A 27892-nucleotide genomic window follows, 5' to 3' on the forward strand; every position below is an offset into this window, starting at 1 on the left:
ATAGTATAAAAGAGTAGGGTGACCAACAGTACAAAAATAATCAACATTCCCATGATATTTAGTTACCTGTGGTGGACATGATTCCAGATGAAGGTATTCCTCTGAGGACACACCTCGACACGTGTTTCGCATCCTTCGTCAGGAGGAGGTGAATGCTAGCCCCCAAACCGAGGTTTAAATACCAAGCCCATTAATCCTGCTTTGATCGGCGCATGGCGTTTCCCGAGCACTTCCGGTCCCATACCTTCCGCGTCACATCCGCCCATTGATGCAGACACAATGCCCACATTCAATGACCGATGACAACTTCCGGTACGACACCCAGATGGACCCGCGAGGCGAATGCGCACATACCGCAAGTAAGCTATATATTGGAAACCGAAGAATTCCTCGATTTCGAAAAATCCCACTGATAAAATAAATGTAATAAAACATCACCATTGTGTCCACCACTGTAAATACAATAACTACATGAGTATTCCATTACATACAATATAGTCGTATTAATAGTATAATGCGACACCTCTTATGACAGGAACATCCTATAGGCATATATCGCATTATCCACCATCAATCAAATTAGTATATATATAGATCTAATATACAAAAGAAATATATAATATTATACCATACATGCATAACAAGACCTTTTATTGTTTTATTTATAAATATATATGTATGTACGGGTATATACAACTGAGACGATGAGGGGGAGAAAACCGTCCCTGCTCATCCTGACCGGTGGATGTCTCCCACAGAGACCCAGAGGCCATAACTCATAGAATTAGCTAGGAGGGTTCATACATGCCACAAAGGTGTAATACAAACTCAACAAAATCCTTCGTAATTGTGGAATAAAGGATCAAAAAGAAGATCCACAGTATTATGGATTAAAAAATAAAAAAAACAGAAAAACCTCAGTATATCCAATAAACTAGCGTTGACCTATTAGTGTATCCTTGAAAAAACATCCAAATCCAAAAATGGAATGGGTTAATAGACAAAGTGAGTGCCGTGAACCATCAAAAGGTGCGAATCGGTTTAATGCACCCACTAAAAACGTGGAAGCGCACATGTAAAGTGATATTGTAGTGATCAAAGTGAAAAGATAAAGATAATAGGACGTGTGAAAAACAAAATAAATCACCCGTGAAAAATAGTGTAATAGGATACTAATATAGTGTTCACCAGTCGTGTGCATCAGCGGAGGGCCAGGAGGCTAGATCGCCTACATACGACTCGGGGCCCAAATACAGTTAAAAAGGCTATTAATAAAAAATATATAATAAGAAAGAAAATTCTATAAATAACTGATCATTTATACGTTCGTGTTATATGTGTAAAAAAAATCATTTTGCTAATCCACAATATCCCATATCAAATACTTCACATTCGTAATATTAGTATCTCACTTCAATATATCATCCTCCAAAGCCTATGCTGTTTAAAAAGAACAAAATATGTATAATTATGCATCCAAATGGTTCAATACATACAACAATTGGTAATACTAAAAACATATCGGTGCATGTTGTTCGATGGTAGACGGAGAATTGAGGTTAATAGTCAGATCTTCATATTTAGATTTTTAGTCCTCAGAAATCCCCGAGATTTGGTGATCAGTAGAACCTGCTCCGTATTCAGAAAACTTGCAAAAGACTTAAAACATATATCAATATCTACATAGCAAACGAACAATTCTAAAAAGGATGCAAAACTCTGCGTTTCATTTAAACCCTTTGAAGATAGTGTATCAAGTGTCACGATCCACTTCATCTCTCTACGTAAAAGGCTTTTAAAGGTGTCACCCCCACCATTTCCCTGGTATATGTGGTCAATCCCTTTATTTTAAGGAGCCTCCAATTGCTACCGTGGTAGTCCCTGAAATGTCTAGCGAGGGGTTTACTTCTATCCCCAAAATCTTCCTCATGATCGCCACTCTTAATTCCTTTTATGTCACGGATGTGTTCCATCCACCGCACCTTCAATTCTCTTGATGTCATCCCCACATAGATTTTATTGCAGGGACAGTGCGCATGATAGATCACATTCCTGACAGTACAGTTTATGAAATGCACGATTTTATATATCCTAGTATGTTCTGATCCCCAAAAGGAGTCCGTTCACTCCATAACCTGACAGGCCCCACAAAATCCACAAGGCACATTACACCATGTAGGCCCCTTAGATCTAAAAATCTATTGGTTCTTGGTAGGGGGAACATAATGTCTCCGAACAAGCAAATCACGTAGATTTGGGCTTAGTTGAGGTGTCCTAGCCGGTTCAGGAGTAAGTAACTTGCATAGGCGCCTATCGGTTTGTAGGATAGACCAATGTTTGCGGAATATATTCCGCATAGTATTCCACTGTTTGTTATACCCAGAAATAAACCTTACCGCATCACGATCCAATCCATTCCTAGATCTTGGTTTCAATAGGTCCGTTCGTATTCCTAGTCTTTTCCTATTTATATTCCCGAGTGACTAACATTGTATCATAACCTCGATGAATGAATCTTTTCATTTAGATCCCTTGATCGATGTTCAAAGCCATCATCGGATGAACATATCCTCCTAGTTCGAAGAAATTGCCCTCGTTGGATGGCCTTCATGATATGTCTAGGGTGGGAGGAGTCAGCCATTAGATATGAGTTTACTGAAGTCGTTTTCCTGAACATATCAGTAGTCGACTTACCATCAGATTCAACCAGAATCCGTAGGTCCAAGAATTCCGTTTCAGTTTTGCTATATTTGCTCACAAGCTTGATGTTGACATTATTAGTGTTCAAGTATTCCAAAAATAACAAAAGATCTTTGTCTGTGCTCTGCAAAATAAACAAAATATCGTCTATAAAGCATCTCCAGGATACTACAGATAACTCTAAAGGGTTTTGTTCATTAAGGATCATATTCCTTTCCCAAAAACCCATAAACAGGTTGGCGTATGATGTGGCACATGTTGCCCCCATAGCCATGCCACAATTTTGAAGATGGTACTTGTCCTTGAAGATGAAATTGTGAGTTAACACCAACTCCAATCATTTCAGTGGTTAAATGACTCCTGTAGGAAAAATCTGCATACTTGAAGGCCATGTGTTTGTTGAATTGAGGTGTAGAGAGATTCAACATCACTAGTGACAATATACATATCCGGTTCCAGTCTCAGACCCTCAAAAGATAACAAGATGTCCGTGTAGTCACGAATGTATGAGGGAAGAGATTCCACGTGTGGTCTTAAATAAAAATCGATGAACCTACATGATAGTTCACACATCCCCCCCCCGATCCCTGATATAATGGATCTGCCGGGAGGGCATTGGACATTTTTATGGACCTTGGTCAGAAAATATAGGGTGGGAATCCTTGGCTCATTGACTATCAAACCCTCATAGACATGATGTGTGATAACACCATTGTCCACAGCTATTTTCAAAATTATTTTCAGTTTTGAATTGAAAAGTTCCATCGGGTTCTGGTTCAAAACTCTATAGGTTTCGATATCCATCAATTGCCGCCAGGCCTCCCGTTCGTACACTTCACTAGGCCATGCTACAATATTTCCCCCTTTGTCTGCAGGTTTAAATACAACATCATTCATCCGTTTAATGTCTTTCAATGCATTACGTTCACATACTGTCATATCACTAAAGTTTCCGGATATCGACCTCAATTCCTCTGTGACTACTCAAAGGGAAAAAGATGGAAAAGTCGTAGATTTTTTATACGAGTACGTACATTAGGGGAACTTTGTTTTACAGTCATCAACTCCGTAGTTCTCATCCAAGAAATCCTCCAGTCATCTAAGTGCCTCCCTCTCCTCATCATTATATGGAATAAATTGATCAGGATTGAGAAAATGTATTTTCAACAAAAGCTTGCGAGCAAACAAATGCAAATCCTTGACGGCCTCAGTCAATGTTGGCTGCTGGTGAAAAAGTTAACCCTCTTTTTAAGACTGAAATTTGGGCTTGAGTAAAGGTTTTATCAGTTAGATTAATTACCTCTAACATTTCTTGATCTTTTTCTGAGTATCACTGGCCCTTCCAGCCTTCCTTTTCTTTTGGTGGCTCCGAGTGTGCATGTAGTTCTGACCCAAATTTTCCTCACGACCGTACCCTTAATTAGCTTATTAATCTTTTCTCGAGATTTAAAAAAATAATAATTTTTTTTTGTACAACAAACCCCATATCAAAGCTTTAACAGTATCCCATACCACATAAATATCAGAGGACACAAGATTGATCTAAAAAAAGTAGGCAATCTCCGGTAGCAAATCACTACACGCTATCAATGTCAGCCAATAAGGATTAATTTTCAGGAAACGAAGCCCCAATTGCGTCCCAGTCTCAATCTCTATACATAGGGGCACATCATCTGATGGCCCCCATACTTCACCCCTCTAACCCAAGAAACAGCTATTTGAATGGATAATGCGAGGTCAATTCTAGACCTTGCCCTATACGATCTCGAAAAACAAGAATACTTTCTCACACTTGGATTCCTCGTCCTCCACACGTCAATCCAATTTAACTCTTCAATAAAGAGCTTAAATTGAGTACTACCACCCCCACAAAGGGGATGCTACCATAGACCATCTATCCAGTCCTCCTTCCAATATTCTATTGAAATCACCAAGTATGAATACACGGCATAGCAGTTTACCTAAAACATGATCCTGCAGCTTAACTAAGTGTGCAAGCGGGGCCATAGGTGGGAGATACACTGTCATTATAATACACCTCAGCCCTTCCAACAACCCATATGAGCAAATAGATCTACCTTGTTCATCAATTCTCGTATCTGTAATCTGATTTTATTATGCACTATAATCCAAACCCCCCCCCCCCCCTAGCAGGATTCGAATAACATGAGTGATATGCCTTACCCACCCAGCCTTTACAAAGCAAATGAACGGAATCTACTTTCAAATGAGTTTCTTGTACTATTATTATCATCGCCCGAAGATAAAAACTGCCAACCATTTTACTGGATCTTTTACACCCCTAATATTAGACAAAAAAAAAAATCTTAGAGGCTCTGTCACCACATTATAAGTGCCCTATATTGTACATGATGTGATCGGCGCTGTAATGTAGATAACAGCAGTGGTTTTTATTTAGAAAAGCTATAATTTTTGAGAGAGTTATGACCTATATTCGCTTTATGCTAATGACTTTCTCAATAGACAACTGGGCGTGTTTTACTTTTTGGCCAAGTGGGCGTTGTGGAGAGAAGTGTATGACGCTGACCAATCAGCGTCATACACTTCTCTCCATTCATTTACACAGCACATAGCGATATAGCTGTGGAGTCACATACACTAACATTACTGCAGTGTCCTGACAATGAATATACATTACCTCCAGCCAGGACGGGATGTGTATTCAGAATCCTGACCACTTCTCTGTGACTTACAGCACAGCGAGATCTCGCTGTAAATGAGTTTACAGCGTAATCACGCGAGACTCCACTTGCTATGCTGTAAATCACAGAGCGTGATCGTTTTTCTAAATAAAAAAACACTGCTGTAATCTACATTACAGCTCCGATCACATTATGTACAAGATAGGCCACTTATAATGTGGTGACAGAGCCTCTTTAAGTCATTAAAAAAAAAAGTTATCAGATTAGTTTCAAAGTAAAATTTAACCTGTTCCTTCTAAAGTGGCTGCATTGGAGAAAAGTGAGTCGTTCAGCCACTTAAATTTATCGGACCTAGCCCAAAGTCCCTGAAAGCCCCCTGCAATCATATCGTGATCAGACAATGACCAAGACTTTTATTTTGATCGTAGCTACTTGGGGTAAAAGTTAGGGGCAGCAAAAATATGATCAATTCTGGAATGTGTTTCGTGAGCTGAGGAAAGTGTATTATTTAGGCATGACCTGTTTAACTTTAGACGGGGCGTAGGCAGGTCGTGTGACTATTTTATTTATCCAAGACATGGTCAAGGGTAATATTAGAGTTGCCACCTACGAATAGAGTGCCCTCGACATGAGGAAGACTACTCCTAACCTGACCTGATGAGAGTTGGGAGCAAAGTAAGATATAAAGGAAACCACGTCCGCTGAAATCGTACCTGTGAATCAGATGGATGTTTTATGGTGGGAGAAAGGGGTAGAATTAGGGCCTGTTCAAATCAGTGTTGGGCTTCCGTTCATCAGTTCCGTTCAACCTTTCCGTCGGAGGAACCCATGAACGGAAAGCCAAACGGAAACCATAGCTTCCGTTTGCATTACCATTGATTTCAATCGTAATGCTTCCGTTGCAGTTGGTTTCCGTTTTGTTTTCGTTCTGTAACGTTTTAGTTTTTTTCGGAGAAATAGCGTAGTCTGCTTATTGTAAGCTGGGTGAGCTGTAGTTTTTATTGGTACCATTTTTGGGCACATACAACTTTTTAGATTTTTTTTTTTATTACATATTTATTTTGTATCTTTTTTTACAAAGCAAAATACGGCAATTCTGACATTTCAATTTTTTTTTTATTTTTTACGGCGTTCAGTTCCGGGTTTTTTTTTTTTTTAAATCAATCCAATTTTATTGATACGAACACAGAAATGAAATAACACATTAACATTCACATTACAATTTTCCAACATCGTATACAATAGTTACAGCATATCAGGAAATCCCCAACTTCCCCCCTTTCCCCACTCCCCGCACAGCCCCCCACTATATCTCCGCCCTTTGTTTCTAGTACCATTCCTGGCCAGAGCTCATTTCTCTTATCAAGGTTCCCCACCACCCCTTCTTTGCTCCAGACTCTATCACCCCCAGTTCCTCAGACGACTCTTGCCCTTAGTCTGCTCAGTTCAGGTGTCAGCACCTCAGGACAGGCCAACCATCTGCTGCATTGTTTCTCAAATTTTTTTTCCGTGCCCCTTTTAGAAAATATCTTATGCTCCATCAGGATATTATAATTCAACATTCCTACAATTTCCCTCATCCCTGGTGGCTCCGCGTCCAGCCAGTGTTTAGCAATGCATTTCCTCGTTTGATATAATATCTTGGCAATTGCCAGGCTTGCCATTCTGTCACTCTCCAATTCTCCCACCGCTCCCAACAACATAACTTTAGGGTCTGCCGCCAATTCCCGACCATACACCTGCTTTATCAGGTCCAATATTTCCCCCCATAGGGTCCTCAGGGCCTCACATGACCAAAACATATGCAATATGTCCGCCTTCTCCTCCGTGCACCTAGGACATTTAGCATCCGCTCTAATACCCATCTGTTTTAATACCCACGGGGTGCGGTACACTCTATGTATCAGGAAGAGTTGTGATCTCCTCTGTGCCAGACTGAGCGATAAGTGACATGTGGATGCTAATATCTCTTCCCACTCCTCTTCGGTCAATGGACCGACATCCTGTTCCCATTTCGCTTTTACCAGCACCATTGGGTTTCCCAAGTGTTTGGACAGTAAGCTCCTGTACACCATTGAGATCAGGCCTTTGGTCGTGTCAGCCCGTCCCACATACTCTAGGACCCCAAGAGCACAGACCGTCAGGTCCACCACATGCGCCTCTAGGGCATGACGGATCTGCAAATATTGGTAAAACATATTGTGCTCCAGTGGAAATAGGTCTTTCAACTGCTGAAATGATCTCAGCCCGTTGTCGTCATACAGGTGTTGTAATCGCCTAACCCCTGCCGATTCCCATTTTTGCATGCCCTCTAATTGGTATAATTCCCACAAGACCGGATTATGCCATAGGGGAGTATATTTGGTACACATTCCCACTCCCAGGATCTGTTTGCATTGCCACCATATTTTATGTATCAGGAGTAACGTTGGTTTAGCACTCGCCAATCTCTTAAAGTTATGTGCTTCCAGACCCTCTAGTGGGTTAAGTCCTCCCCCCAAATATGACAATAAATGTGCACTGGAGCCCCAGGTCTCTGTGTCCTCCCACCCCTTAAACTGTTGGCTCTGGGCAGCCAGGTAATATATCCAGGCATTTGGCAGCGCGACCCCCCCCCCCCCCCCTTCGTCTTTAGGCAATTGCAATTTCTCCAATTTAATCCTTGGAACCCCTTTTTTCCAGACCAGATCCCGAAAGAGATTGTGCAATCGTCTGAACCATTGCTTAGGTATCCATACTGGGGAGTTATGAAGAATATATAAAACTTGAGGCATAAGGATCATCTTGATTAGATTAGTCCTCCCCAGAGCAGAGAGCGGGAGCCTGTTCCAGGCATCCACCTTATGTTTCACCTTGAGCAGCAGTGGTAAAACATTCAAAGACATATAGTCTTGGACCCTAGCCGTCACCTTAACCCCTAGGTACGTAAATTCAGAGACTATCGGAATCCGGGGTCCCACTCCAGTATCTACAATATTCACCGTGTCAAGTGGCATCTGAGCAGACTTGGTCCAGTTAATATTTAATCCCGAGAATTCCCCAAACCTTGTGATCGTATCCATTACTACCTTCAGAGTATTCTCCGTGTCCGTCATATATATTAAAATATCATCTGCATATAGTGAAATTTTTTCCTCCATTTCCCCATATTGCAAGCCTCTTATACGCTCCTCCCGTCTTATGAGGCACGCCAGTGGCTCTACCGCCAAGGCAAATAGCAATGGTGACAGTGGGCACCCCTGGCGCGTACCCCGGGCCAGTGAAAAATCTCTCGGACATTGCACCATTCACCCGTATGCGGGCTGTAGGGGCCACATACAACAACTGTATCCACTTCACGAAGTTAGGGCCGAATCCCATCTTTTCTATTACCCGCCAGAGGTACCCCCATTCTACGCAGTCGAACGCTTTTGCGGCGTCTAACGTTGGCACCGCCCTTCCTCCTTGATCATCCGTTGTCGTCTGAAGATTTAAAAACAGCCGCCTGAGGTTGACAGTCTGTAGGACTCCGGTAATTGACTGTCTTTCCCCTCTTTTGGGAGAACCACTATCGTAGCCTCATATAGGGAGTCTGGTAGTTTACCTCTATCAAAGCTATCCTGCAAAGTACTCAAGTATTCTGGCGCTAGTTCCGTCCCATATTCCTTATAGATTTCCCCCGGTAACCCATCTGGACCCGGGGCTTTCTCATTTGCCATATCCCTTATTGCCTGTTCCAACTCCTCCAGTGAAATAGGTGCCTCCAAGCTTTCACAGTCCTCCCGGCCCAGGGTAGGCAAATGAATGTTTCCCAAGTACTCGTCCAATTGCTGTGTGTCGTAATGCACTTTGGATGTGTATAGGTCAGTATAAAACCGCTGAAATATTTGCAAGATTTGCCCCGTGTCTGTCTCCAACCTCCCCCCTCCCCCCTAAGGCCATGAATGAAATTATTACTCACATGCGGCTTTGCCATCCTAGCGAGTAGTCTCCCCGCCGTTTCCCCCCCTTCGTAATATTTCTGTTTAAGGAATAATCGTTTATTATCCGCCATTGTTGGTTGATGATTTTTTAACAACGTCTGTGCCTCCACCCAATGTCTAAATGTCACCTCGGAGCCCTACATGTCTCCCCTCTGTTTCTGTCACCCGATCCTCTAAACTTTCTCCCAATTGCCTCGATTTAGTTTTTATTCGTTTAATATGTTGAATGAATACTCCCCTCAACCAGGCTTTCATGGCGTCCCATAACACCCCTCGCGGCACTGGCTCAGTATTAAAATATTCTTTTATCAAGTCCCGTATTTTCCCCGCCATCCATTAATCTTAGCCAAAACGCATTTAGCTTCCAATTCCCGGGGTTCCTGGTAGGCCTTACACCCACTTCCAGCGTCACCGCCATCGGAGAGTGGTCTGACAACGCCCTCTGTAGGTATTCAATTTGCGCTATGTACGGCACTGCTGAGGCTGAGCATGCTACCAAGTCTATTCGCGAAAGTGACTGAAATGTGGATGATGCACACGAGTACTGCCTCACCCCTGGATGTTTATCTCTCTAAATATCCCTCAGACCCAATTCCTCCATTAATCTTCCAAAGGCAGTCAGGTCTCCCCTTTGCCCTCCCCCTCCCCTATGAAACCTATCCAACCCTTCAGACATCACTGCATTAAAATCCCCCATCGCGATTAGCGGTACCTCAGGCCACCTGGAGAATTTCTCCGTAACTCGTTTAAGTACAATGCTAAAATAAGGCGGAGGGATATACAGCACTACTAGAATACACTCCCAATGATATATAGTACAGTGCACTCCCACATATCTCCCCTCCTCATCAGAGAAAGACGAGTGACAGACAAAGGGAAGACTCCTGTGTATCAGCAAACTCACCCCCCTGGAATAAGTCGTATGAAAGGAGTGAAACCCATGTGCGATCCACACTCTCTGCAATAGGGATACAGATTCTCTAGTCAGATGCGTTTCTTGCAGCCCCACTATCAGGGCATTTTGTTGTTTAACCCAGTTAAAGATTGCCTGTCGTTTCCTAGCTTCCCGTATTCCCCGGACATTCCAGGATAGACATTTAACCGATCTCCTCAGGCGCCATATCTTTAAGAAATCTGTTACTACTCCAGCCTGCTCCAGTCAAGATATTAGGCCGTGCGTTCCCTCCCTCCTCCCCTCCCGCCCCCCCCCAACAAAACCTCCCCTCCGAAAAGGGTCAGAGCGACATGTACTGTCTCTCCTATCCAGCAGAAACGCACCATAGTGCGAACTTTTAACATGCCCTATGGGCATCTCTCTTTGAACCATTTAACTTTCTCACCACTTCCAGTGAGCGCTGGCTCCCACTGCTATTCGCATGTATTAAACAATCCCACACAATCAGCAGAATTACAGATACATTAGGTACCCAGTAACAATCCCACAATAACATTGCCGTCAGGTGCGGCCATTCTTGTTAAAAGGATACCACCCTGCTGTGTTTCAGACAAGGGTGTTCACACACTTCGGAGAACTGCATAAGAACATATAATATGCTACAGTCCCGTAAACGCCAACATGGCTCCAGACTTCACCGCCCAGGCGGGCTTTCACGCATCTTCTTCTCCAGCCGGTCTCCGCAGCCGTGCCTCATTGCTATCCAGCCATCTTGCAGCCTCTCTGGGGTTCTCAAATAATGAAGCAGTCCCAAAAGCAACCACCCGCAATTTAGCCGGATACATCATGGAGTACGGTATGGACAAGTTCCTCAGACGTTTCTTTACATCCCAATATTGCAGCCGCTTCTTCTGTACATCCGCGGAGAAATCTGGATAAAAGGATATTTTGGCGCCATTGATGGAGATATCCTGCCGTTCCCTTGCCTTCCTCAGTATCTTATCTCTGTCCTTGTAGTGCAACAGCTTCACTAAGACCGGTCTCGGGGGCCTCCTCGGTGGTCCCGGTCTGGTAGGTACTCTGTGTGCTCTTTCAACAGCATATAAAGGAGACAGCTCTTCCCGGCCAAACTGCTCCAGCAGCCATTTTTCAAAAAACTCATCCGAGTTATTGCCCTCCGTTTTTTCCGGCACTCCGACCAAACGCACGTTGTTTCTGCGTAGCCGATTCTCTAAATCATCCGCCTTAGCCTGCAGGGCCACCACCGCCAAGGACTGAGACTGGACATCCCTCCTGAGCTCCGGCAGAACATCTTCCACTTCAGACACTCTCCCCTCAATAACTGTGGTTCTTTCTGCCACTTTCTGTAAATCATTACGTAACAGCAGAATATCCTCCTTCAGGCTTCCCATCTGCCCGGTCAGCATAGATAAAATTGAGGAGTTCTGCTTCACCGCAGCGAATATATATGTGAGGGAAGGCTCCTTTACCTGGTCTCTCCTGCTATGCGTTCTGCCTCCATCTTCCTCAACACGCCTGTCCCGCCGCTGACTCCCCAGCTCTTCCTCCTCCTCACTCACCGTGTCCTCTCTCAGCACTGAGTATCAGGAGCCTGAGGCCATGCTGTCTGCCTTCCCACTGCCAGCCACCGGCGTCTTGCCTGCTGCAGATCCGCTCGCACGAGGGGTTCTTGCAAATCTCTCCAGCCTGTCTGCTGCTTCAGACCGCATGTGCCTGCTCCTGCATTCAGTCTCCTCGGCGCCATCTTGTCTTCTCGGCCCCGGTCTCGCCGGCGGCGTTTTTTGTTTCTTGGAACGGGTCATTGCAGCTGTATTAAGCGGTACCGACTCCTCCAGCCTCCAGATCGGTGAATATTACCGGGTAATTCAGGGATAATCAGTACTTTCAGGATGGATACAGCAGGAGCTCCAGCCACACACGTCCTCTTACATCTGCTGCTAGGCCACGCCCCCAGTTCCGGGGTTTAAATGTATTATATTGTCATAGTTCTGACTTATGAACACCGCAATACCAATTCTGTTTCTTTCTTTTTTTTTTTTTTTTATTCTTTACATTGCTCTAGAGAAAAATTGGGAAAGGTGTTTTTAACTTTTTTCAATATTTTCATTTTTTGTTCACTACTAAAAACGTAACTATTTTTACAAGTATTTTTTTAGTTCCCTAAGGGAGTTGTACCAGCGATTGTCAGATCGCTGGTGTAATACACTGCAATACTAATGTATTGCAGTCTATTGTCATTTTTACTATCTCATACTAAGCCTGGGGCATAAAGATTGCAGACCATGGTCCCTTCATTAGGTCCCCAGTTTGCCATGAGAAGCATCAGCACCCCATCACGAATGGCCTAGATGCCATGGTCGCTATTGACTGCGCCATTTCACACCATGACTGTACCTATTGTCATTTTATTGTATCGTCATGGGGTTAAAGATGGTTGAAATTAGCCCTGTTACATGGGGGCTTGTATACTAGATATTTCTGATTGATGTGTGAGCCATTTCATCCAGATATGACTAATTTTCAGACAGATTTTAATGGAAGCTTGTGACCTCTTTTTCATGAATAAAATCACTTTTTAAACACCCCCCTCTCCAGCTAAAGTCTCTGAGTAATGCAAAGGGTCGTGTCTTTTCATCGTATACACTACCGTTCAAAAGTTTGGGGTCACCCAGACAATTTTGTGTTTTCCATGAAAACTCACACTTATATTTATCAAATGAGTTGTCAAGACATTGACAAGGTTAGAAATAATGATTTTTATTTGAAATAATAATTTTCTCCTTCAAACTTTGCTTTCGTCAAAGAATGCTCCATTTGCAGCAATTACAGCATTGCAGACCTTTGGCATTTTAGCTGTTAATTTGCTGAGGTAATCGGAAGAAATTTCACCCCATGCTTCCAGAAGCCCCTCCCACAAGTTGGATTGGCTTGTTGGGCACTTCTTGCGTACCATACGGTCAAGCTGCTCCCACAACAGCTCTATGGGGTTGAGATCTGGTGACTGCGCTGGCCACTCTATTACAGATAGAATACCAGCTGTCCGCTTCTTCCCTAAATAGTTCTTGCATAATTTGGAGGTGTGCTTTGGTTCATTGTCCTCTTGTAGGATGAAATTTGCTCCAATCAAGCGCTATCCACAGGCTATGGCATGGCGTTGCAAAATGGAGTGATAGCCTTCCTTATTCAAAATCCCTTTTAACCTTGTACAAATCTCCCACTTTACCAGCACCAAAGCAACCCCAGACCATCACATTACCTCCACCATGCTTGACAGATGGCGTCAGGCACTCTTCCAGCATCTTTTCAGTTGTTCTGTGTCTCACAAATGTTCTTCTGAGTGATCCAAACACCTCAAACTTCGATTCGTCTGTCCATAACACTTTTTTCCAATCTTCCTCTGTCCAATGTCTGTGTGCTTCTGCCCATATTAATCTTTTCCTTTTTATTAGCCAGTCTCAGATATGGCTTTTTCTTTGCCACTCTGCCCTGAAGGCCAGCATCCCGGAGTCGTCTCTTCACTGTAGACGTTGACACTGGCGTTTTGCGGGTACTATTTAATGAAGCTGCCAGTTGAGGACCTGTGAAGCGTCTATTTCTCAAACTAGAGACTGATGTACTTGTCTTGTTGCTCAGTTGTGCAGCGGGGCCTTCCACTTCTCTTTCTACTCTGGTTAGAGCCTGTTTGTGCTGTCCTCTGAAGGGAGTAGTACACACCGTTGTAGGAAATCTTCAGATAGTTGCTGGAAATAGGCCTCTATACACCTATGTAGATATTGCATTAAAAACCAGACGTTTGCAGCTAAAATAGTCATTTAGCACATTAACAATGTATAGAGTGTATTTCTGATTAATTTAAAGAGGCTCTGTCACCAGATTTTGCAACCCCTATCTGCTATTGCAGCAGATAGGCGCTGCAATGTAGATTACAGTAACGTTTTTATTTTTAAAAAACGAGCATTTTTGGCCAAGTTATGACCATTTTTGTATTTATGCAAATGAGGCTTGCAAAAGTACAACTGGGCGTGTTGAAAAGTAAAAGTACAACTGGGCGTGTATTATGTGCGTACATCGGGGCGTTTTTACTTCTTTTACTAGCTGCGCGTTCTGACGAGAAGTATCATCCACTTCTCTTCAGAACGCCCAGCTTCTGGCAGATCACGCTGTGACGTCACTTCCCCAGGTCCTGCATCGTGTCAGACGAGCGAGGACACATCGGCACCAGAGGCTACAGATGATTCTGCAGCAGCATCGGCGTTTGCAGGTAAGTCGATGTAGCTACTTACCTGCAAACGCTGATGCTTTTCTCTCAAAAATAAGGAAATTTCTAAGTGACCCTAAACTTTTGAACGGTAGTGTACATATCTGTATTAGGGTATCGGGTACCCAGATCATAACGGGGGAGTCCTACCCTTCATTTTATGTACAGCTTTTGACTCCGTCATATGAATTTAGGTGTTTATTTGTGATGACTGGCTCGAAAGCAGTACATCACAATTGGAGTAGGACCTTTTCAGTCTTGGCCTAACTTATTTTAGCTTATTGCACCTATACAGGAATTTGTAAAGTGAAACGTGGTAAGGGCTAAGCACTTGAAATAGTGATCAGTCCTCTTTTTAAGCTGTAGGCTTTCTTTTTGATTTACCATTAGTTTAAAACTTTTCAATGTCACTATTGTTTTCTCATTTATTTTTTCTTATTTTTCTGTTTCTGAACAAATTGCTTAGGCCTCGTTGACATTAGCGTCGGTGTTCTGTTTATGGGTTCCGTAAGGCCTTTAAGTTGGAGGAACCCAAAAACAGAAAGTCAAACGGAAGCCATAACTTCTGTTTGCATTACCATTGGTTTCAATGGTAATGCTTCTGCTGCAAATAGCTTCCGTTTGTCTCCGTTCCATAAGGTTTCAGTTTTTTTAGTGAAAAAATAGCGCAGTCGACTACTATTGTTTCCGCAAAAAAATACGGAAACATTACGGAACGGAGACAACTGGAAACCATTTTCAACGGTAGCATTACTATTGAAATCAATGGTAATGCAAACGGAAGCTATGGTTTCCGTTCATGGGTTCTTCCAACGGAAAGGTCTAACGGAACCCATGAATGGAACCAGCCACTGATGTAAACGAGGCCTTAGTAGTAGATGACAAGTTGATCTCTTACTAATGATTCTTTATATTGTTATCAGGCCTTTGCAAATGAAAGAATCTTTGTAGTCTTGAGTGAAAAGCTATATGATTTGCTGCAGATGGTAAGTGATGTTCTCATGTATGTCTATTTGTGTTTGTAAAGTTCATTCTAGAATGTTCTTGTAGTTCCTCTTTGCCTTTTATATTATTCTGGAATTTTATATATATATATTTTTTTTTCTTCTATCACAACGGAGTTGCCATAATATTTGGGTTTCTATAGGAATAGAGATAAATCTTCTGAGTTATAATAAATCAGAACGTTATTAATAATATTAGAGAAAGCAGTTATGTCTGTATTGCACATTGCTTGATAGCTTTACATTTTTCATATTCTATTTCTACGTAGGACTGGGAGCAGCGTGAAGAGGAACATAACTTACTAATTGAAAGGATTCTTCTTCTAGTACGAAATATTCTTCATGTACCTGCTGATCCAGATGAAGAAAAGGTATTTGATCATTCTTTATTACTGCAATTTGTGCTTGGAACTATGATATTTTGAAGGTGTAGAGACGTATTTTTTTTTCATATTTACATTTTTAATTGATATTCAATACACACAGATATAGAACACATTGGAGGGAAGGCCTTCATACACTAAAGGAAAACAACAAATAAGGGCAAAGCCCAAACAAAAAAAATAAATTAAAAGAAATGTGCATCACATACCAGCACAAAGGACATTATATAGCAGCAGCATTAATGAACCTAAAAAAGAGGAGCACTGCATAAGTATGAGACAGAAAAGTAGCAGCTCAGACTCCTATACAACATAAGGTACAACGAGGACCAATGAATGCAGTCAGAGAAAGCAAGGCACATTTCCCTAGACAGGGGAAGAGAAAGAATAGAAAAAGTACAGAGAAGGGGAAGGGAAAGGTAAGGTAAGGGAAGGAAGAAGACATGGGGAGCCTGGACTTCACTTCCAGATTATCATGAGTGAAAGCAGAAAAGAGCAAGAACCGCAATACACATAGTAGGGGCATAGTCGGACTAGCAAAATCCCAGGCAACTGCAAGGAACATCTCCTCAAAATAAGTCACGTAGGCAAGGGGGAGGTGTGTGTGGAGACGTATTTTAAGACTGATCCATCACTTACCCATAGTGAATGCATGAGTGCTAAACTAGGGTGAGGCACTGATTCTGCATAGAAAAGTTGTTGTTTTTCTTTTACCCCTCTATTGGCTAATCTCTCTAACTCTAAAATGACTAAACTATATGCCTAAATACTATTTTGCCTCTTTCAGAATGTGGATGATGATGCTAGCATTCATGACCGAGTATTATGGGCAAGTCACATGAGTGGTATGGATGACCTTGTTAAGTTCTTGGCTAGTTCAGAGACAGAGCAGCAATGGAGCATGCATGTTCTAGAAACAGTGTCTCTCATGTTCCGTGATCAGGTGAGTGACTGCCGAACAATAGCAAGAAATGAAATAATTATTTTATTCTAAGTGGTTCTTTTTGGTATTAAATATTTTTTTTTTTGCTACTGCATTATGGTATAGTGTTTGTATATGCCATAAATATGATGGGTTGGAGTGCCCGATCCCCTGTACTCCGAGAAAAAGGTGGCCACGCAAGTGCAGTCACTTTGCAATCATAATAAAAGGGAGAAACAGGAAAGTTGAGTGAGCTTTCACTTTAATAAAATTGCACGCGTCTGCATCTCCTTTGGGTAAGAGCGGGATGAATGGAGGTCTAAGCCGTCTGATACATTGATCAGATATTTATGGCATAGCCAATTGATATGTCATAAATGTTTGTAATGCCTTAGAGGCTTTGATTCTGCTGTAAATAATATATAGAGAATAATATTGTGGAGTAAAATTGGAGAAACAGAGTTGAATTAAAAAAATATTCGAAAACTAGCTGTGCCCGCGACTTCGTATGCGCAGACCACTGAAAAACGTATCCATGCCTTTTTTTTTAATAAGCATACTCCTAGCCTTGGACCATACTCAAAACAAATTGGAAAAAAAACAGACAATAAACAAACATAAAAATAGTTTTCTTTCAGTAGTCCGGTTCACTACGATAACACTTCCCTGTAAACCATGTTAGTAGAACCACCAGGGATGTGTGCATAAAGATTGGTGGAGTTGCTAACACGGGAGAGTGCCACATAGAGCTGGTTGTGCGCATAGCAGCTGACACTGAGGTCCACGCCCGCAAAGCGCAGCGTTTGGACCTGCGCTTTGTTGATGGTGATCGCGTAACATAAGCCGACAGGAAACTGTACACGTTTAAAACTGGAGGGAAAATTATTTGGAATAAGGGGGATTTGGGATATAAAAACGCTATCACCTGTGCCGCATCCTGTTCTATCACGTTCTGTTGTAGATTTGTGGTTTTTAGTCCGGTGCCGTTACATAGTCTTGGTGGGCTTAAATTTGTAAGGAAAATTATGGGGATGCCGACTTTTAAATTAATTTTGTCTGACGGAAGACCAGGTGTGCTTAGCGAATTTAAAACTTCCACCAGATAGTTGGTAGCGTCTTCTTGTTCAATGACTCTGTTGGTAGAGATATATTCTGCACTTTCCCCATGAACACACGTTAATATTTCAGCGTTTATTGCTGCTGCCTGGTTTTTGCGAGGGGTCAAAATAGCTCTTTCGCATAGCCAAGAATTTTCATGATTTGTTATTTGCGTTGGGTCACATTACACAGAAGAAATGAGGACTTGCATTGATGGAACAGTACAACATAAATTATCAGGCAAAATAACTTTCCCTCCTTGCGGATACGTGCCGTCACCAATTTTTAGTAATAAATCTGAAAACCCTTGCGCATTTGGGTCGCCTCCTGTTCGCGCCCGCATATTTATTCTTAAATCATAAGTATAACGTTGCGCCACATACTTAAGCTCTTTAGGCAGGCTCTAATTTCATCTGCCCTCGTTCCTCGTGGTATGACTGGCAAAGTCTGCCTAAAATTACCACAGAAAAGCATTGTCATACCACCCATGGTCCGGTCATTTTTTCTGATATCTCGCAAGGTCCTATCTACCGCTTCTACCGCTTTACAGTTTCCCATAGTGCACTTGTCCCATATTACTAAGCAGCAATTGCGTAGAACCCTTGCTTTTTCGCTTTCCGTAGGATTCAAGTCAATCGGGATCTTGAACATTGTATGGGTGGTATTGCCTCCGGGCAACATTGTGGCTGCTATGCCCGATGAAGCGACCGCAAGAGCAATTTTGCTTTGATTGCGTATTTGGGCCAAGGTGACTCTGAGAAATGTTTTTCCCGTCCCACCGGGTGCATCTAAAAACAGGATTTTTCCCAAATTACCATCTACGCTATGACACATGTGATCGAATATCATACGCTGTTCCGCTGTCAGACTCGAGACACCGTTTTGCAATTTTTCGGCCAGTTCCGCTTGGTTATAGCTGATTTCTTCCACGTACTCCCTGTTAATGCATTCCCTGTCTAAAGCTGGTGCGGGCACACCATATTGAGAGACCGGATTACCCCCTATAGATGTAACTATGTCTTGGATAGCCAGCAAACATCGATTCATATTACTTCCATGCAACCTGTCATTCAGTTCGCCGTTATTGTTTAGTTGTGCGTTCCTGAAAAAGCCTTAAACTAATTTTTCCTGATATTTTTGCCACAAATGTGCCGCATCCGAAAGTCCACAAAAAAACCCCGCAAAATAGCAAACAAATGAAGCAAGCAATGTGGACTATCGCTGACCCATGCTTTGGCCAAAGCGCCATCCCAATGCTGATCACTATCTAGCAAGTGATGCACTCTGCAAGCAGCCCGGTAAGTAGGATATTCAATATCGTCAACCTTTTGGAATTCGGCAAAAGTAGTAAGTAGAAGTAAGCGTAAGTAATAGCATTTGGAGTCGTTTGGATGCACCTTATAGACGCTTCTATTGACGTGTTCTTCTTAAAATGCCGGGCTCGCCATTCACAGCTTTTCCACGTATTCTATGGTTGAAAACACCTTGCTGCTTATTATAAGTATAATATGACGGAACTTTGTTATATAACAGTGTTTTTGCAAACTCAAAGTTGAAGTATGCCAGCAAAGTGGTTTGTCTTCGGTTTTCTAACCGCTCTGCCACATTTTCAGGGTTGAGGTACACCCGTTGCCCGCCTTCAAGGCGAACATCAAGATGCATCACTGGAGAATGTCTCTCATGAATGTAGAAGCTCAAAATGCGCCACACCACCTCAGAAGAGCTTATATATCGGTCAGATTGGAACCTTGTGACTTTGTCGTATTCATTATTATTTCTCAATGCAAACGTGGCCTGGTCACTACCCTTGTTGACGTATTTACATATATATTGGACGTCTTCGACGCTGTTACATATTTTGACGTTGATGTGAGCTTGAAATGTTCTTGAGAACACCGGTGAATAGGGTACAACCCATCGATTGTCCAAAACTATTTCTTGACCATGTAACCTGACTAGCTGTGAAACCGCCTTGTAGGGGTGATCTTCCACAATACAACGGATACCCGTTGTCCCCCGACATCGTTTGCTTTAAAAGATACCCTAGAGCGCTATTAGAGCAATCACCCTCCTGCATGCAAGGAGAGTTTCTATTTAAAGCGCCGCATGGCCCATGAACCATGTGCGTCTTTACAATCTCATGCAATATCGGATCCTCGTTCCGGTCAGGAAATTCAGCACGTATGACCGCGTCAACCGCATCGTGACAAATTTTTTTCTTGCAGCCTCAGGAGAATGTGGGCGTGTGGCAAGCCACGCTTTTGCCACTCAGTACTGTACATGAAACAAAGAGCTGAACCAAAAACTTTTTGTGTGTTGTGATCAGGTCGATCATCAACTTTAGTTTTATTGAAAAACTCTGGCTATAATATCATGAGACGCCTGTCCTGCAAGAAGTTTTTGGGAAATTTCGTACCACTTTGGGTTAGTTGTGAACGTTATGAAAAGGTCACGCCGACCGTATTTTCGGACATAGCAGAAAGCATCTTGTGTACGTTCATGCATGTAACGCGGACCACCGATAAAACTGGATGACAGGATAACTAATCGCCCTATTTTTTCCACGTTATCTTGTTGCATGGCGTCTCGCAGATGCACGTAATCTTCAGCGTGTAAACGTGTCTGGTTAGTGCGTATGTACACTAAACACTCAGTCTCTATTTTCGCATACACGTCCACAATAAATTGGCTGAACAATCCTCGAAATTGTTGCAAATAGATAAAACTATTACGCTTTATCTGCAGCAGGTATGAATAAAATTGCTGGGCTGATATATTTTTATGAAAATTTGTTACCCTAGTAGTAGGATTAACTTGGAGTCCCTAATCAAGCTCTGTATTTCGAAAATGCGTTGCAGGCGATCGTCGTGAGTGCGCAACACGATGTCACGCCTATCACACTCCTGATCAACTAAAACCACTGCAACTTCATCTGTGACGGGGGCGTTGTACCTGGCACGGTGTTCAGCAACAGTACATCTATCTGCGCTGATGATCATTTTGTAATCATTGCTTAGCCCCATCAGAATAGACTGTAATGCAGCTTTGAAACTTTGCACGTACGGATTCACCTGATGCAGCATGTTTTGAAGTGGAGATATAAGGTTACTATTTAGATGTGGAAAGTTCTGATTTCTGATATTGGCCTGTTCGTTGTAATCTGATACAAAATATATCTGAAGAAATTTTGGCTCATCTTGTGGTAGCAAAGATCTGATGAGATGGTAAACTTGGTCTTGCACCTTGAAGGTTTGCATGAATTTTCCCTCTGTAATTAGATTTGCCCCAAAAGATATAATTTGGAATGCGCTGTTATATAAACGGATACTGTGGAATAAGTGTTTTGATTGTGGATGGTCACCATTTAAAAGTTGTTTTATAAGCTCTGGAGGTTCTTGAAATTTTTCTTTACCCCTTGAACAACAGATTCCATTTGGTTCTTTTCTCCATTTGAGAGAACCGCAAAAATTGCAAATTACGACCATACCACCTACGTAAGCGAATTGAGCATAGTCAATCTTAGGGGAATACATAAAACCTTCTGTTTACTTATTGACCCAAGGAACAACTTTGTTTGCCGCACCATACTCCTGAGACTCCTCTGAATCTTCTGATGAAATAGACATTCTATTAACCGCTTCCCGACCGCCCACTGTATATTCACGTCGGCACTTGCTGGGCTCTGTGCAGTGCCGACGTGAATTCACGGTGGGTGTTAAAAGCGCGATCCGGGTGTCTCAGAGTAGTGCTGACACCCGGATCGCGCTGTTATCACCTGCCTCTGGTCCCGGAGATATGATCGGGACCTGATTAGTTCAGGTCCCGGTCATGTGATCGCAGGGAAAGTGTGTTGTAGCAACGAACTGGAAAGTTTGTTGCTATAACAAACTGGAAAGTTTGTTGCTACAACAAACTTTCCCGGGGACCGATTGCGGGTGCTGCAGTCGGTTATAAGGCAGAACCGGGGGCCATATAACAGCCCCCGGGTCTGCCATGCACAGCAGCCTATGAGAACCAGCCGGATGCTGGTTCTCATAAGCTTCCTGTCAGTGTGACTCTCAGCGTCACACTGAGTTTATAATACGTTACACTACCTAGGTAGTGTAATGTATTATAGCAGCGATCAGTGCTTCCAGGCTTCAAGTAAAAAATAAAGTAATAAAGTTTTATAAAAGTTACAAAAAAAAAAAGAATGCTTTTTTTCCTATAATAAGTCTTTTATTACAGGAAAAAAATGAAAATGTTAAAAAAAAAGTACACATATTGGGTATCACCGCGTTCGTTACGACCCAAACTATAATATTATTTTTCCCGCACGGTGAACACCGCAAAAAAAAATAATTAAAAAAACCATGTCCGAATCACTTTTTTTGGGTCATCAACCCTTCCAAAATATAGAATAAAAATTGATCAAAAAGTCGCATGTACCCCAAAATAATACCAATAAAAACTACAACCCGTCCCGCAAAAAACAAGCCCATACACCGCTTTTTTGACGGAAAAATATAAAATTATGACTCTCAGAATATGGTGACACAAAAAATAAATAATTTTATCAAAGTGATTTTATTGCGCAATCGCCACAAAACATAAAAAACCTATATAGATATGGTATCGCCATAATCGTACCGACCCGCAGAATAAAGTAAAATGTCATTTATACCGCACGGTGAATACTGTAAAAAAAAAAAAATACAAAAAACTTTGTCAGAATTTATGTTTCTTTGTCACTTTGCTTCCAAAAAAATCTAATAAAATGTGATTTAAAAAAATCACATGTACCCTAAAATGGTACTAATTAAAACTACAGATTGTCCCGCAACAAATAAGCCCTCAAACGGCTCCGTTGGAGAAAAAATAAAAAAGTTCTGGCTCTCAGAATATGGCGATGCAAAATGTGCAGAGTGTTCCAAAAGCGGATAAGATCGGGCGCCATTTATCAGTGCGACACCGGCCACATATCTGCGAATTATTTATGTACCCCATTATTATACCCTCTTATTATGCCCTGATGTTCTCCGCACAGGTTACATATACCCCCACATCATAAACTGAAATACCAGCAAAACCCAAAACAGAACAGTTACCAAGCAAAATCTGCGCTCCAAAAGCCAAATGGTGTTCCCTCCCTTCTGAGCCCCACAGCGTGCCCAAACACCAGCTTACGTCCACATATATGACATTTTATATCCGGGAGAACCCGCTCAACATTGTATGAGGTATTTGTCTTCAGTGGCACAAACTGGGGACAATATATTGTGCATTAAAATGGCAGATCAGTGGAAAATTGTAATTTTCACTTTGCACCATCCGCTGCGCATTAACGCCTTGGCGCACCACGACTTAATAGCGAGGGGTTATTTATGGAGCGGGCTCATGCGCTGTGCACGCTCCATATTCTGCAGGTGTCAGCTGTGTATTACAGCTAACACCCGGGACTAACGGACAGGAACAGCGATTGCGCTGTTACAGGAGCCTGTAAAATGACATTATACTGCAATACATTAGTATTGCAGTGTATTGTACCAGCGACCTAATCGCTCGTTCCAGTCCCCTAAAGGGACTTTTGGGAGGTTTCCACTGTTTTGGTACCTCAGTGACTTTGCATATGCGACATAACAACCGAAAACCATTCCAGCTAAATTTGAGCTCCAAAAGCCAAATATTGTTTCTTCCCTCCTGAGTCCTGCCGTGTGTCCAAACAGCAGTTTATTACCACATATGGCGTATTGCTGTAATCAGGACAAATTGCTTTACAAATTTTGGGGTAATTTTTCTCCTTTATTCATTGTAAAAATTAAACATTTCAATGTTTTTTCAGAAAAAAGTAGATTTTCATTTTCACGGCCTAATTCCACTAAATTCAGCAAAAAAACTGGGATCAAAATGCTAACTATACCCCTAGAACAATTCCTTGAGGGGTGTAGTCTTCAAAATTGGGTCAGTTTTGGGGGGATTTCCACTGTTTTGCTTACTCCAGGGCGTTGCAAACGCGACATGGAACTGAAAACCAATCCAGCAGAATCTGCGCTTCAAAATCCAAATGGCGCTCCTTCCCTTCTGAGCTCTGCCGTGGGTCCAAACAGCAGTTTAGTACCACATATGGGGTATTGGCGTAATCGGGAGAAGTAGCTTTACAAGTTCTGGGGTGCTTTTTAATCTTTATTCCTTGCAAATATTATTTTTTTTTATATTTTTTCAGAAAAAAAGTAGATTTTCACTTTCACAGACAAAACTAAATATAGCAAAATACCTGTGGGGTCAAGATGCTAACTATACCCCTAGATAAATTCCTTGAGGTGTGTAGTTTCCAAAACCGTCTCACTTTTGGGGGATTTCCACTGTTTTGGCACCACAAGACCTCTTCAAACCTGACATGGTGCCTAAAATATAGTCTAAAAAAAGGAGGCCCCAAAATCCACTAGGTGCTCCTTTGCTTCTGAGGCCGGGATTTCAGTCCATTATCACACTAGAGCCACATGTGGGATATTTCTAAAAACTGCAGAATCTGGGCAATAAGTATTGAGTTGCATTTCTCGGCTAAAACCTTCTGTGTTACAGAAAAAAATGTATTACAAATGAATTTCAGCAAAAAAAAATAAATTTGTAAATTTCACCTCTACTTTGCTTTAATTCCGGTGAAGCGCCTAATGTGTTAAGAAACTTTATGAATGCTATTTTGAATACTTTGAGGGGTGCAGTTTTTAATATGGGGTGATTTATGGGGTCTATCTAGTACATAAGGCCCTCAAAGCCACTTCAGAACTGAACTGGTCCCTGTAAATATAGCCTTTTTTAAATTTTCTTGAAAACGTGAGAAATTGCTGCTAAAGTTCTAAACGTTGTAATGTCCTAGAAAAAAAAAATAATGTTCAAAAAACTATGCAAATATAAAGTAGACATATGGAATATATAAAATAGTAACTATTTTGTGTGGTATTACTATCTGTTTTACAAGCAGATATATTTAAAATGAGAAAAATCATAATTTTTGAAAATTTTCTCAAAATGTCGGTGTTTTTCACAAATAAGCAATGAATTTATTGACCAAATTTTTCCACTAACATAAAGTACAATATGTCACGAGAAAACAATCTCAGAATCGCTTGGATAGGCAAAAGCATTCCGGAGTTATTACCACATAAAGAGACACATGTCAGATTTGAGAAAATGGGGCTGGTCATGAAGGTCAAAATGAACTCGGTCTTGAAAGGGTTAAGAGGGTGTCGAATTCGATCAGCCTCTGAGCGTGATTGACATTGTTCTGCTGTTTCTGCCTGCCATATTTCATCTACTCTCCCTTTCAGTCAATAAATAATTTTCATTATCTCGGCGCGTGCGTTCATAATTCTCTCTAGCTGATTCCAATCGTCGTTGATATTGGTCTTGGCTTTCGAGAACTGGGGCATAGTTGTGACTTTTGTGATCGGCGGTTAATCACGCTTCACTTCACTACTTTCAAGCTCTCGAGAGGCCGCTGTGCGAGCTCTCTTACAGCTCAAGTGAGATTCTCTCTCTGTCGAAAGTTTGACTCGCGTGACTATGCATGGCGCTCTCTACAAGCAGATAGTCGCGCTTCGCCTTCCTCGTTACTCTCCAGAGACCGAGAGGCCGCCATGCGAGCACGCTGTGTACTTAGCCGAGACTCACGCTGTGTAGTTGTTTCTGATGCACGGGTTTTGGCCTGACGTTCTAGACATGCAGTAAATGTCGCCTCATGATCTTCAGATTCTTGAGACCTAATTAGTCTTGTTCTTTTTGCATTTCCGCTATATTGAGAAATATTTGATCTTTTTCTGGAAGGCATTTTCTCTCATGAGGCCGCTGTCCGAGCCCTTTGAGACAACCATTCAGATTACAGTTTTTTGAGGCAGTTAGGGTCATGAAAGAATTGGTTGCTTTACCTCTCTTCTATGTGTAATATCCAATACAGACAAATGTTGGAACTGTTGTAGCAACCAATAGGATTACAGTTTAGATTCTTGTGAGGCAGCTTGGACAATGAAAGCAGAAACCTGATTGGTAGTTTTATATGTGCCTCCGATGCATAAAAAAAACAATAGACAAAAGTTGGAGTTGTCCTTCGCAACCAATCAGATCACAGCTGTAATTTGTCTGAGGCAGCTTGAAAAATTAGCAGCAACCTCTCCCTTATATAGCAATCAGTATAGATGAAATTTGGAGCAGTTGCCCATAGCAACATACTGGTGTATTTTTCAAAGACCATACAAAATGAAAGTAAAACATTTGATTGGTTGCCATGGTTTCCATGTGTTTGTTGTACTAATGCAATGTAAATTAATTTTTGAAAACATAAAATTTGCATATCTTCTGTTTGAGTGAATCGATTGCGATGAAATAAAAACTAAATGTTACTTCAAGTTGACCCCTATGTTTTTCTAAAAACTCCATCCGAATTGAGTCAGTAGTTTTTACATGATGCGTGCACAGACAAGAATTCCAAAAATGATCTTAATGCATTCTATCACTTATCCTTCATCCCCCCCCCCCCCAAATTATTTTTTTTTCGCAAATACTTTCAATGTACAGACACGCAAAGTTTGTTTTTTTCATATGTAGGGAAGAGGATGTAGACTGAATTTATAGAATTGGTATGTCCACTGAGTCTTTAACCCCTTAAAGATGCGACCTGTTTTGGACTACAGGACTGTAGCGTAATGGACTACTAGTGATCAGTGTTGAACAAAAGAAATGCCTTTTGAAGTCAAGTAAATGTTCAATAAAAACTTTTTTTTTATACTCCACAAGAAAACACAGCATAGAAGCACTCTTTAGCATATTATGAATCAAAAATACTTAACTTTGCGTCCTTTTACACCGGCCGGTTTGGGCCGTATAAACAAGTGCCGATCAATGAGACAATCAAACTCGTTGATCGGTGCTCGTTTGCGCCATTTACAAGGAGCTATGATCAGTAATGTATGGGTACGATCGCTCATTCCCATGCATTTCCATTATGTCGGCAGCACATCTCCCTGTTTATACAGAGATGTGTTGCTGATAACGATATTCGTTTATGCAGCATAAAAAATCTGCCGATGAACGCTCGTTTACTTGATCATCGGCCCGTGTAAAAGGGCATTTAAGTCCCAGGGAGCTATGGCTGCCTGGGGGCCTAAAGAAGGCCCCCAGGTCCGCCATTTTTGTGCACCTATTAAGCCCTGCCTGGGGGCCTGGTTGAAGTCCCCTAGGGGGACTAATAAAAAAAAAAAAGTAAAAATGAGTTAAATCAAGTTTTGTTTCTTCTCTGTAAAAAAAAATATATATATTAAAAGTTAAAAAAAAAAAAAAAACTTTCTCATTTTCCCCCTAGAGCATAGTAAAAAAAAATAAACATAATTGGTATTGCAATGTCCGAAAAAGTCTGAACTATTGCAATATATCATTATTTAACCCGCACGGCGAACGCCTTAAAACAAAAAAAAAAAATAGTGAACGCCAGAATCTCTATTTTTTGGTGACCTACTCTCCCACAAAAAATTAAATAAAGTGATCAAACCGTCGTATGTACACCAAAATGGTATTATTAAAAACTACAGCTTATCCCGCAAAAAATAAGCCCTCATACCACTTAATCGACTGAAAAATACGAGTTATGGCTCTCAGAATTTGGCGATACAAAATAAATTTTCTTTTTTACACTTAGGTTTTTACTTGTAAAATATAGAAAAAACGATATATATTTGGTATCTGCGTAATCGTATTGACCCACAGAATAAAATTAACATGTTGTTTTAATTGCACAGTGAATTCCGTAAAAACGGCGCGCAAAAAACCATGGAGGAATCGCTGTTTTTTTTTTTCATTTTCTACCCCACAAATTATTTTTTTCCTGTCTCCTAGTACATTATATGGCAAAATAAATGGTGCTATGAAAAACTACAACTCGTCCCGCAAAAATCAAGCCCTCATAGTACTATATAGACGGAAAAATAAAGACGTTATGGCTTTTGGAAGGTGCTGTG

General features: G+C 41.6%; 1 protein-coding gene across 1 annotated transcript in view; it reads left to right on the forward strand.

The window, feature by feature from the left end:
* TIMELESS (timeless circadian regulator) overlaps positions 1-27892 on the forward strand; it is a 166989-nt gene that overhangs the window by 31740 nt on the left and 107357 nt on the right. Inside the window, exons 5-7 of the mRNA XM_075852095.1 lie at positions 15423-15485; positions 15773-15874; positions 16674-16829. Coding sequence (XP_075708210.1) covers positions 15423-15485; positions 15773-15874; positions 16674-16829 — 321 coding nt within the window. The remainder of the gene's footprint in view (positions 1-15422; positions 15486-15772; positions 15875-16673; positions 16830-27892) is intronic.

The sequence above is a fragment of the Rhinoderma darwinii genome, chromosome 2 (genome assembly GCF_050947455.1).
Source record: "Rhinoderma darwinii isolate aRhiDar2 chromosome 2, aRhiDar2.hap1, whole genome shotgun sequence".
Lineage (NCBI taxonomy): Eukaryota > Metazoa > Chordata > Amphibia > Anura > Rhinodermatidae > Rhinoderma > Rhinoderma darwinii.